We start from the raw sequence: 13,140 nt of genomic DNA, 5'->3' as shown, positions 1-13,140 counted from the left end.
GTGAACAGAATAGATATAAAATGACAAGATTATTTTGTGTGTCTGTCTATAAAAGTACGATCCAGAGCTGTCGTCTCGGCAGTTTGGTGTGGAGCTTTCCCGTCTGACCAGCGAGGAGCGAACAGTGCCGCAGCTGGTGGAGAAACTCATCAACTACATCGAGATGCACGGACTCTACACCGAGGGGATCTACAGGAAGTCGGGCTCCACCAATAAGATCAAAGAACTCCGTCAGGGGCTGGACACAGGTGAGACTTACATCGGCTCTAAAGCAAGGAAAAAAATAATCATTCATGTTTTATTTTACCGTTGAAAACACTTCTACATTCCACATTTTCCTTGTTAATTAATTTTTAAGGATTTGATATCCATGCTGTAGAGACATTTAATATCATTAGTTGTGGTCAGAGTTAATGACAGGATAAAAGTTCTTCACACAAACTTTAGTTTCGTACTTCAGTTATGAATGTATTACAGACTAAAAGTCTAAAAAAAATAATAATCTAAATTTATGTATCAAAACTTTGTTTTTCCCTCTTCCCTCTCCCATTAATTATCTCATGATCACTCTTATCTAGTGACCCTTTGTAGGGGCCCAACTCCTACATTGGGAACCCCTAAACAGAGTACTTTTACTTTAAATACTTTTCTAATTGTGTAATTACAGAAAGAAATTTAAAAGAATTAGAAAGAGAAAGCAGACACCTGTTTAAAAACAATTTCACATATTTCAGTAAAAAAACAGACAGATGGAGGTCGAGTTTTCTTTGCTTGAACATGATCTCTCTCTTCCAGATGTTAACACCGTGAACTTGGACGACTACAACATCCACGTCATCGCCAGTGTGCTCAAACAGTGGCTCCGAGACCTACCCAGCCCTCTCATGACCTTTGAACTGTACGAGGAGTTTCTCAGAGCCATGGGTAAGCTCATCATTAGCCCCTTTCAGACTACTACTCTTTACTGTTCATCAGTCCCTCAGCTGAGAGTCAGTTTCAGACTCTGTGGTTGGATGACGTCTGTGTTTTATTTTCAGGTCAACCAGACAAGCGGGAGGTGATTCGAGGGGTGTATTCTGTGATCGACCAGCTCAGCAGGACACACCTCAGCACGCTGGAGCGCCTCATCTTCCATCTGGTCAGGTGAGAAATGAGATGAGCATTAACACCAGCAGCAAAGCCCACAGGAAGCCCATTTGTGTCTGAAAATTACATTTTGAAACAAGATCTGGGAGCCAGTGTCAGCTTTTTTAAAATCCTAGAAAAAGTGGTTTCAGATTCTCTCTCTCTCTCTCTCTCTCTCTCTCTCTCTCTCTCTCTCTCTCTCTCTCTCTCTTTCTCTCTCTCTCTCCCTCTCCCTCTCCCTCTCCCTCTCCCTCTCTCCTTTCTTCCTCACTGGTTATCAAACACATCAGATTAGCCGTCACACATCATCCTCTCAGTGTTACGTTTGGATATCGTTCTCTGTGAAAATCAACAACAGGATTAACAGGATTATGTTGTGGTTTGTTGCAGGATCGCCCTGCAAGAGGATACAAACAGGATGTCAGCCAACGCCCTCGCCATCGTGTTCGCTCCCTGCATCCTCCGCTGCCCCGACACCATCGACCCGCTGCAGAGCGTCCAAGATATCAGCAAGACTACAGCGTACGTCCATCCTCCTTAAACATCCCAAATTAACTCTCTGAATCACCTGCCAGAGGTTCATTAACAAGATAATAGTCTGCAGTTATTAATTCATTACATGTGCAACCCTCAATTTTCACAAACTGGCTGAGAGTCAGTGACGAAAAAGGGAACCACACATTAATTAAGTGTCTGGGGGAAATTTTTTATTAGTCAGCTACATCTATTTAATCTGCTTGGGGAGTTATGAATGCACACAATCCAAACACAAAACCTGGCTGGTCGAGGCCTAAAAAGAAGAGAAGAGGCTGAGTTTAAAAATGAAGCCATTTAAGGCTGCCCTGTGGAGTTTACCTGTAAACAAATAATACATAATTTATGTTTTCATTCACTATTATTCACTAAAACTCATTCTGTGTATCAATTTTATCTAATAAATGTGTCAATGTCGTTCCTCATAAAACATTTTCAAAACTATTTTTTAAGAACTTAAAATCCTTCTTCTTCTTCTTCTTCTTCTTCTTCTTCTTCTTCTTCTTCTTCTTCTTCTTCTTCTTCTTCTTCTTCTTCTTCTTCTTCTTCTTCTTCTTCTTCTTCTTCTTCTTCTTCTTCTTCTTCTTCTTCTTCTTCTTCTTCTTCTTCTTCTTCTTCTTCTTCTTCTTCTTCTTCTTCTCCTCTGCCTTTATTGGTGCATTACTGGATCATTACAGCCACCTGTAGATCAGAGGAATAGTGTGAAGCTATAGATAGCACTGTGTATCACATCACCCACGTTTGCATGCATGATGCAAAAAAACCAGGGACCCACTATTTAAAAACTGCTCCATAGAGGTGCTATAATCAAAAACACTCCACAGGGAACCTTTAAATAGGCTGAGCCCTTACTTTGTCAGGTGTAGGCAGTTTCCTGATGTCTTCCCCAACTTTGCTATTGGCTCCTCAGCCAAGAAGCCCAAACCTATCACACAATCAGCAGGCAGAGAAGAAGAGGAATCACACTTACAAATATTATTTTTCACACCATCTGTCTGTTGATTTCAGGCTGAGATACTACAGTATGCTTTTCTATTTCTGTTTTTTAAATGGATTTCTCCTCTTTCCTCATACTATAGGTGTGTGGAGCTGATCATCAACGAGCAGATGAGCAAGTACAAAGCTCGTCTGAAGGACATCAACAGTCTGGAGTTTGCAGAGAGCAAAGCGAAGAGCAGACTGACCTCCATCAGGAGATCCATGGTAAGAACGGACGGCAGCTGCTGCTAATAAACGGACTCGCTTGAATTGAAGTTACATAATCATGACATACATTATGTATTACCATTACAAAGATATTAGTATGAATATTCCTTATTGCCTGTCATGAAGGTGGATGTTTTCCTACTTGTTCCTCTCACTCATCATTTAATGGTGACACTTTTCAGCTCGATGAGCAGCTGGCATGGTTTTCACACGGCCATGACAGGAGGTCATTCCTCTGTGTTTCTTTACATCTTTCATCAACAGATTTTGCTGTTTGTTTTTTTTGTCACACAAGCAGAAAGCTGACAAAAAAAGGCACACACTCAAAAGGGTTATAGCTTAAAAACACGCAAAACATTGCCCAGAAAAAGACGTATATTTGGCTTTAATAACAGGCTGAATATCTTTGCAAGCTGCACATTAACAAGCAACATATTTTAACTTTGCTGACTAATACCTATTATGATCTGTTATTAATGCATGTTCCTACTCTTGTTTTCTGTTTGGTTAAAGTCAGATGTTAAGCTCTGAGTCTCAGGGGCTCCCAACATCAATTTTCTTTTATTAAATAAAAAAAAAAACATGAATATAGAACTAAATATAAGAGAAACAGCTGACCCAAAACCTCAAGTAGCTTAATGCTACTGACTTATTTGTAAAATGTGAGTTAAAGATTATATCGGAAAATGGAAATGTCACTAAACTTATTTTTTAAATGAATGAATAAAATCAGCAGTAATAAGGACAATGTTGCAGTGAAAGAAAGATATCCCCATAAACAACATGAATCTTAAAAACGCAGCCGAAAACCATCAAATTAAAAGACCTTGATATGATTCTTCTAGTACTTCATTTCAGGTGCAGAGAAAAATAGAGAGAGCATGAGTGACTTACAACCCACTGAGATAATAGTTTTTGTTTAAACTTTGCTTTAATGTCCAGCAGTCAGCCTGAAAACAGCTATGACTAGATCTGGACGAGGATTTAATGAAGATGCTGTGATCCTTAAGGAGCATCATTGTCACAAACAGTAATCGGAAAGTTGCTGTTAATTCGTTAGTGGCTCCAAAATCCTCTTGAATTTCTCAACAAAGATCCAGCTGTATCTAGACTTTACCTTAACCACTCCCTGACCCTAATTTGTCCTTCCTTCCTTCCTTCCTTCCTTCCCCGCCTCCACCTCTTCTTCCAGAAACCCATACTAATTGCTGTTAGGTTTATGAGCATAACCCGCACTGCCACCCCGGTATGTATGCCCCTCTCACTCCATGTGCCGCCCACCACCAGTCCTGTCCTGTCCTGTCCGTCAGTCGACTATCTCCGTCCGCTCATGATATTTGTCACGTCCAGTCACAGTGCTTGTCACGTCTGTCCGTCTGAAAGCTATTTGTCTTTCAGGTGTCTGTCTGTGTTGTTTTTTTTCACTGTTTTGTTAAAAGTTAATCAGCTGACTGTGTTGATGAGCAGCACAGTCACACATTGACATTGTTACATTTTTAGTATTTGTACTTAAACCAAATGGGAACTGCGATGTCGCTGTGTTGGTTACGTTTCTGGATGACGTCTGCTTCGAGTTGAAAATGTGCTTTGCTTATTGTCGCTTCACTGTTGATGTTTGAGCAGAGTTTGATACCAGAAGGCTGTTTGCTCTGAACCTCTCCAATCGAGGTTCAGTATGCAGCTTATACAAGTGTGATGTGGAAACTTGAAGCCTCCAGTGTACATACATGAGAAAGGACTTTACAGTGAAGAAGGAGACAGCTTGTGTCCAGCAGTTCAAATCAATAATATTTACATGCCAGTAGATTCAGAGGAAGGAGGAGAAGTAGTAGAAGTTTAAAGATAGCTTATTGTGTAAAAAAAAATATATATATATATAAGACACAAAGTATTTTTACATGACATTTAAATCTGACTTAAATCATAATTTTATTGACCAGACAATTAATAAATAAATAAAGATTGTGACTTGACTTCAGACTGAAACTTTTTAGATTAAAATGCATTGGGAATTCATTGGTGCTTTTTTCACAAACTTCAAGTTTGTTCCCAAGTATACTGAAATTTTAGGCTGAGGACTTGACTCGGACTCGTGACTCAAGACGTTAGACTGACAATTTGACTCACAATTCAGCTTGTGAGCCGCCTGTTGTGTGAACAGAGGAGGTTTCAGCACTAAATAACATCAGCTAGATGCTATATATCAGCATTTAATAATAAAACTGCTAGAAAGTTAAACAATATGAGGACACAGTTGTAATATCAAATCAAAGCACCTACATGTCAATGTTTTTAAGCAATATATCGTTTCTAGCATTACTTAACTGACCTACAGTAAACCTGCACTTTCACATACAGTTTGTGTCATAATGTACATCTGTTGTTTGTGTAAAGTTAATTTCTAACTAATTTCAACAGTAGCGTCATTGCTATGTTTGCCAAGTCAAAACGAGCTAACAATGTAGCTTGTTGGTTAAAATGATAACAGTATAAAAAAGTCAGTGGAACCGTTCCTGTGGGACTAGTAGAGGTACTTTTTCCTTTTTCTGGTGGCTGAAATAAGGCAAGTCAGTGTATTTAGTATTTTTTCAGGGTTGTGACAGGTAGCAGTGCAGCTAGTTTAGTTTGTGTTTGTTTGATGTTTGTTTGTGGTGAACGCTCAGAGAGACTTTATCTCCACTGAAGGCTCTTTGCTTTTTATGTCTGCTTCATGACTTATAAACATGCAGCCTAACACAGCTAAACTTAAGGTAATACCTACCTGTCAGTGGGTGTGTGTGTGGCAGACTGTGTGTGTGTCTGTAGCAGGCTGTGTGTGTGTGTGTGTGTGTGTGTGTGTGTGTGTGTGTGTGTGTGTGTGTGTGTGTGTGTGTGTGTGTGTGTGTGTGTGTGTGTGTGTGTGTGTGTGTGTGTGTGTGTGTGTGTGTGTGTGTGTGTGTGTGTGTGTGTGTGTGTGTGTGTGCTTACAATAGCAGATATATATATCATAGTTTCTTAGCAGTGTCATGAACTGTGGTCAATACATCTCTGTATGATCAGTATCTTGTGAAAACATCCAGCAGTGTGTCTCCAAAGTCTGTGCTCCATCTCTGTCTGTCAGCAACAAAGTCACTGCTCCACCTCTTCCTCATCAACACTGTGTGATTTTGTGTGTGTGTGTGTGTGAATTTGCAGAGCAAAAGCCGCATTCGGCAAAGCAGCACCAACACGCCCTCGCCTCCTCACAGTCCTAAGGTGCCCCCTGTGGTAGATGGAGAGAGTGCAGGAGGAGGTGGAGGAGGAGGCGAAGGTGGAGGAGATGGTGAAGGAGGAGGAGGAGGAGGAGGAGGAAGAGGAGGAGGAGGAGGAGAGGATACAGCAGAGGCCGGACTGAGCGAGCAGCAGCAGCTGGCGATGCAGCAGGAGGAGCGAATCCTCACCGAGCAGATCGAGAGTCTGCAGAAAGAGAAGTATGATGTCTATGTAGATGGACTTTTCAGAGAATCACAGACATAGTATTAAAAGCATAAACTACACCTGTACCAATGTGTTTCCTTTAAAGATTAACTATCTTTGAAAGATAAGGTTGGTGATTTTCTGTATTCATCTGTAATCTCATGTTCAGAGCCAAACCAACAATGGAGATATCATTACTGAGAAGGCCCACAAAACTGAATATACTGTTTCGATGTAAGAATAAGGTGTGTCTCTGAAGCCTGATATATCTTATCTCTCTCTCTGCCATTGACCTTCATTTTTATTACGATCTCTTGACTTTATACAAAGGTTTATTTACAATGTACTGTAGTGCAAAGTCGAGAGGTTGTGATATGGAGCACAACAAGCTAAACAGGGCTGGTTCCTGCACTTGCTCAGTGGCGTCAGTCTTACACTAAATTACTCAAAGGAAACATGATTTATGTGGCTGGTGGTTTTTTTAATGTATTTTTTTGACAACAATGGAGGTCTACTGCAGAGAGGAATAAGCGATATCAGGCTTTGGATACAAACTAAATACTAAATAGAGTAAAAAAGTTAATTGTTAGTTTGGGATCTGTACATGAGATTAGTTGACAAAAAGAAAAATGTAGAAAATCACCACAATATTCTCATCCAGTGAGATAATAACTGAAATGTTAGTCACTAAATCGGCTCACAAATCATGGCTCCACATAAAAATACACCTTGCTCTAATATCAGCTGGTGGCTCTAAAGTAATGACTGACTACTTGTGTGTTTAAGCCTGTTAAACGGATCAGCTGAAACTACTAACATGTCATCAAGACAAAATCCAGTATTATTATAGTCATCATTTGTTGTTGGTAAAGCAGGAAGTTTAATTTATTCTGAGTCGTGTGTGTTTGTGTGTCGACAGGGAGGAGCTGACGTACGAGATGTTGATCTTGGAGCCGCGGACGTCGGACGATGAGACTCCCGAATCTGAAGCCTCCATCGGCACAGCAGACAGCTCTGAGAATATCACCATGGAGACGGAGGGAGCCACCCCCGACTCCTCTGGTGAGTTATTTCGAGGCAACAACTCTTTGCTGTGATTATCACTGTGGTAGACTGAAAACTGTTCGCATCATTTATAATCACAGTCATTAGGGACATTATAACTTTTATTGCACGCTATAATTTTATTACTTTGATTTAATTAAGGAAATATTTTAATTATAGCAGATACAGTCTGTTAATCACTCTGTGAGACAGTCTGGTTAAGATGTTTATATGACAGTATGCAGGAAGATTATTGCCATAACTTGGTTAAAATGAAAGAGTTACTGTAAATGCACACATTGAAGGAAGGTTAACTGACTGTGTGCAGTGTATTTACACATATAAAATGAGTTAATAATTTGCGCAATAAAGACAGCTTCCCTGTTACAGATGAGTCACAGATAGTACAATAACTAATATAATGATTATCTTTTTTATATTTATAGAGGTTCAAAAATCATTACAAAGTACAAGCACAGTGATTGATTGTCTTTATTAGTGCAAAATGTCAAAATGGAAAAGAGAAAAGGCAAATTAATATACAGTATGTTATAGTAAAATAGAATATACATGTATATCAGTGTAATTTAATCATTGAATTATAGGTTCAAAATCATTTTAAATCAGGATTTGACTTGTCATCCTGATTTTCCAAATTGCTGTTTTGGTCTATTCTGTGCACTTAACATTTATTGCATGCTTGTCTGTCCTAGAAGAGGGATCCATCCTTCTTTGATGAGAATTCTGCCATTTTTTCCCCCTGTAAAAAAGATTGTTTTCTTATTTAAAACCAAGGTCTAAAGAACAGTGCTCTACAGATTTTAAAGCACTGTGAGGCAAGTTTGTGACATTGGGTTTTATAATTGAAATTAACTTGATTTAGACTTTTAAATCTGTTGGATAAATAAAACCTGAGTGCCACTTTAATCACAGAAGAGTCATTAGAAAGCAAAGTATATGTAAATGTTACAAAAATCAAGTACAAAAGGTGAAATGACTCAGCATACTGGTGCATTATAGGCAAAGTCAGGTCTGCATTGAGGCCAAAGGGCTCAAATATGTTTCTCTTCAAAGCAGTGAGCTGGAAAATGCCCATAAAACGCCTCTTCATTGTTAGCAAGTGCTTCATAAAGTAAAAGAAAGAAATGTATCTATTCATACAATTTTCAACAGAATCAGTAGAACAAGAAATTTACTGTAGGTGAAGGATGATTCATGAAAATAAGCTAAAACATAAAGTTAAGAAAATGTCTTTTAGTTGATAGCATGTATTAAAAGTAAAAGTAAATATTCATGACCCATTTTTAAAGATCTACATTACAGAAGGAATGAATGGGCGGACTGAGAAGTGCTATGGTCAGAAGGTACGGAGAGATGGAAGAACACATTGTTTTTTTTGTTCTTTTCATTTGATTTGTTGACAATAACAACATTTTGGAATATTCTCACCTTTAACCATCTGTCTGTCGCTGCTGCTCTCTCTCCACAGATCGCAGCGGCACTTATCGCACCAGAAAGTCGGATGCTAAGGGCAGACGAGCTCTGCGCCGCCAGCCTGACTCCCAGGACTCAGCGGACTCCACCTCCACCATCTCCTCCTACTACCCCTCATCCTCTTTCTCCTCAAACGCCTCTGGTTCTCCGTCCCCTCACTACCGCTTCCGCTCCTCCTCCTCCGGTCCCCTGCTCACCTCCTGCAGCTTGGGGACCCCTCTGACAGAGTCGGAGGCGGGGCAAAGATCCGGTAAGACCCGCCACAGGCTCAGGCTGAGCCGCAGCTCACCACGAGAGCCCTCGGGGGGCCACCGGAGGGAGCCGGACTTCAGCTCGGCGCCACAGCAGCTGGTTCTGTACGGCAGCAACGAGTTCATGGTGTGATGCTGAGGAGGGAAGGAACGCCAGCCGCTGCCCCGTCCAAGCTCAGAGGTGGGCGGGTGAGACAGGGAGGAGGGAGAGTCTGGGGGTTGAACGAGGCTGGTCACGGGGCAAAGGTTCGTGCCCAGTGTCGCCTGCTGCCCCTCCTCAGTGCCCACCCCCCTCCTCCCCCTGGTCCAGTCAAAAAAGCAGAGAGTTAAAAGAGGACACGACTGGATGTTACACAGAGGGACAAAAACAACAGACGGTCAAAGGCAGAGAGCTGGAGCAGAGCGACAAAGTGAAAAGACGTGGTTGGCCATGTGTGTTGACCTTTGCCCTCTGAACTGAATGCTGTTTGACCCCTGCTGGAGCACCAGGGGTCCGCTAGAGGAGAGAGAGAAGAAGAAGAAGAAGAAGAAGAAGAAGGGAAGGACAGGTGATGAGACGCAGAAAAAACCCCACACCTGCAAAGCCAAATCTATAGTGCCCCATCTTTACTTTTTAGCATGTGGGCAGGTGGTTGAAGCCACTCAGAAGAAATGTAGCCATACTGACTGAACTGGCGGACATTTAGTCTGTAACCAGCGCCAAGCTAAGTCTGCTTTTCACGTTTACACGGGACACACCAGCCAAGAGGCTGCATGCTTCTCCATTACACTTTTTCCTACGCCAGTTTAAAGAGACTGTACAAATATATGTTACATCTGTATGTTACATATTATTATTATTATTATTATTAATTATTATTATTAATTATTATAATTATGTTACAGAGGAAAAAAGTGTATATAGAAAGAAACTCCAGTGCTGCTCCGGGGTCGTTCCTTGTTATTTCCTGTCGTCTATTTTGCAAAGTGAAGTGTGTGGGATCCAGGTTCCACTTTCGTTTCTGTGCTGGTTTCCTGTCCTTCTGGGGGTTTTTTGGGTTTAGTGTCTGTCTTTTCCTATTTCACAATGAACAGAGTCGGTTTTGAGTGAGAAATAATAGAAAGAAAAGCTGTCACGTGTTCTTGACCTGAGGTCTCAAATGTCAATCAGCCATAAGTGTATTTGTGTCTGCTTTTCCCAGCTTGCGTCCGCTCTTCCCTGCAAGCTTTCCTTTCTCCTTCTGTTTTATTCAAATACATCAGTGTTACGATGTCAAGACTTGAATTTTCTTTTTTTGATATTATTGCTGTATTATAGATGTTGCTATTGATATCAAAGATGTCATGTTTTTGTTGTCAATATTGTTATGATTTCATGGTTTATTTTTGTTTAAATGAAAGCCATTTTTCTTTCCAGTCCATGTGTATGTATGTGTGTGTGTGCATGCCTGAATGAATGAATGGATGGATTCCTGCCACTGTATCAGCTCCCACTTTGTGCACATTTAGTCTTCTCTGCACACACATACGTGTTCCCCCCACAAATGTTCCTCTTTTAAGGCATTTAAAACGTCTTCAGAGGCCATCAAGTGACGCTAAAAACTACTCTTAAACTAAAGAAAACCTTTAGTTAATTGCACCTGTGGGGGAAACTCTTGCAACTCACCTACACACTCTCATTCAAACCGTCCACGTCGTCCTCTGAGCCATCCAAAACACTTTCTTCTTCTCCTTCTTTCTCATAATAACAGCTCTTCCATCCTCTTCTCTCCCGGCTTTGGCTGTGAAAAGTAGCATTTAATCAAAAATTAAGTAGCAACTAACTACTAACTCAGACCGTCCATGTGTTTGCTTACTCTTACTCCCTTTCTGTCTGTCTGTCTGTCCATACAGTATCGAAGCAGTCGGTGTAATATTCAGTTTTATGGGCCTTCTCAGTAGCTAAACAGCAACGATGTCTCCGCATTATAAACTGCAATATCTCTCCTCGCTTTCTGCGTCTGTGAACAGATAACTTTTTGCTCCGATCTCACCACAACACAATCAGTGTTAATCAACTTTTCCTTGATGCTCAGTGAAGACTTAATGCAGGTGCGGAGACTTGCAGCACACACTGTAGACCTGTTTAAGAGAAGAAGAAGAATGAAAATAAAAATAAACAGTTATGGAGGTGAGCTGAAAGGACAAAAGCTGATATTTGACAGGACGATATTTGTACATGTCTCAGTCCATATGGTATTCTGCAAAAAAAAAAAAAAGAAAGGAAAAAAAAAGATTTAAAAAAAGTGAATGTACCTGTCACTGGAAAGCATGCTCTGCTTTCTCTGGTTGTTTTTGTTCCTCTTTTATACACAGTGTATGTACTATTTATGATCATGCTTTTGGGGTGTACATTGGTTTAAAAAGAATCTGTCATAAAAAGGTGTTATAAAAGGATATATTATCCTGTGTACGGTTCATTATCTACTATTAATCATGGCAACATTTTAGCAGGCCCTACTCGGTCTGTCATGTTTGTGCTACGAAGACAAATTAAAAAAAAAAAAAGAAAAGCGTTGTGTCTTTTTGTCTGCACCACTCTGGACACAGTTCTGTATAAGGTGCAATTTGTGTTATATTTCTTTTCTTTTTTTTAAATGATACCATGGTCTATGGTTGTAAGAAGAAAAAAAAGACTTTATGGGGGAATAATTCATCTGCTTATTAAAAAAGCAAAACTGCAGCCAAATCAAAATGTGAGTTGTGTCATGTTTGCCTGATGGTCTTTAAAATGTTCAATTTAAACACAAACACACACATTTTTAACACAAGTGTATCTTTTGTGGGGTCACATCATATATTTGTGTTCATTTTTAATACAAACTTAATCATTTTAGTTAATAAAGCAAAGGAGGCAGAGCAATGACGTGATGCTCATATTAGCTGATGACCATCAGCTGCGTCATTCATGGTTCACAACCACTGAATATTTAATCAGATGTTTGTCAGATCACGTATGAAGAAGGGTGACCACCTGATGACCCGGATGAAGGTCTATCCTCCCCCTACACTCCACCTTAAATATCCACCATGGCACCCTCCTGGAAACCCGCAGTTGGGATGATCATCCACACTCATGTCTTCTAAGGTAAATGCAGGTCACAAGGGATTGTATCATCTAGTCCTAAAACAGAAATAAATGAAAAAAAGAGAAAAAATTAATGCAGCTGCACCGTTTCAACCAACACTTCTTACGACTGATAATTTAAGTCAATTCTCCTAATGTGCTTCTTTTTTTATTTATAATTGCATTATTAATTTAAGTAAGATTTAATGTTCATGTCTGTTAATGAGAGATTAGCATAGCCTTTTTTTTGTCAGATGCTTTTACACAAAGACTCACAAACAACACAGTCAAGTGTTTGAGGACGGTGACTTCGAAAGAGCCGTAATACAAATCCCCAAGAGTGCTAGCCAGAAGTTGTTTTGTTTTTTGTCTGTAACTATTTTTCCCCAAGGGTCAAAACTTATTATGAGACTGACTTGTTTTGACTTGTGGCCCTCATCAAGTCAGTATACAACAACCCTACAAAGAACCTGATGAAGGCCACAAGCTGAAACATGTTAGTCTCATAATAAAGTTGTTTTTTACACTATAGCAGGGAGTTTAAAATCCTGAGACAAGTCTGAGACTGTGGGCCTCCCCTCAGACAAAGCTTGGAAAGAGGTGCGTCCTCAATCATCCCCTGGAGCTTAGTTTAATTGCTTAGTTTCACTCAATTCCTGGATGGCAATGGGATTGTGATTATGTTATTTGATCCTTTAGACACTCAACAACTAAGCAAGGATAGCCTGATAATGCTGTATGACATAACTTGAGACTCCACCAAATACATAAAAACGTGGGAAAGTGGGAAAAACTGTCAAATTTGCATTAACTATTTTATCTCCTTAACAAAATCACCTTTTGATTTGATAAGTAATGTAATACTAATATAATATTTTTTCACTTCCATTCACTGAGCCTCCCCTGAAACTGTTTTTTCCTTCTCTGTGCACCTTGGAAGTAGGTGCCAGAAACTATGTGCCTGAC

At 40.1% G+C, this 13,140-nt stretch overlaps 1 protein-coding gene across 1 annotated transcript in view; it reads left to right on the top strand.

Annotated features, from left to right (window-relative positions):
* Positions 1 to 11,796, top strand: part of LOC133981701 (unconventional myosin-IXAb-like) — a 163,108-nt gene extending 151,312 nt beyond the window's left edge. The window contains exons 36-46 of the mRNA XM_062420525.1: positions 56 to 248; positions 796 to 924; positions 1,038 to 1,143; positions 1,516 to 1,647; positions 2,739 to 2,862; positions 4,058 to 4,111; positions 5,595 to 5,615; positions 6,040 to 6,148; positions 6,203 to 6,314; positions 7,220 to 7,362; positions 8,834 to 11,796. Coding sequence (XP_062276509.1) covers positions 56 to 248; positions 796 to 924; positions 1,038 to 1,143; positions 1,516 to 1,647; positions 2,739 to 2,862; positions 4,058 to 4,111; positions 5,595 to 5,615; positions 6,040 to 6,148; positions 6,203 to 6,314; positions 7,220 to 7,362; positions 8,834 to 9,222 — 1,512 coding nt within the window. The 3' untranslated portion in view covers positions 9,223 to 11,796. The remainder of the gene's footprint in view (positions 1 to 55; positions 249 to 795; positions 925 to 1,037; positions 1,144 to 1,515; positions 1,648 to 2,738; positions 2,863 to 4,057; positions 4,112 to 5,594; positions 5,616 to 6,039; positions 6,149 to 6,202; positions 6,315 to 7,219; positions 7,363 to 8,833) is intronic.
* Positions 11,797 to 13,140: the final 1,344 nt, after the last annotated feature.

This window comes from Scomber scombrus, chromosome 6 (genome assembly GCF_963691925.1).
Source record: "Scomber scombrus chromosome 6, fScoSco1.1, whole genome shotgun sequence".
NCBI classification, from domain to species: domain Eukaryota; kingdom Metazoa; phylum Chordata; class Actinopteri; order Scombriformes; family Scombridae; genus Scomber; species Scomber scombrus.
This window is presented reverse-complemented; position numbering and strand designations above follow the sequence as displayed.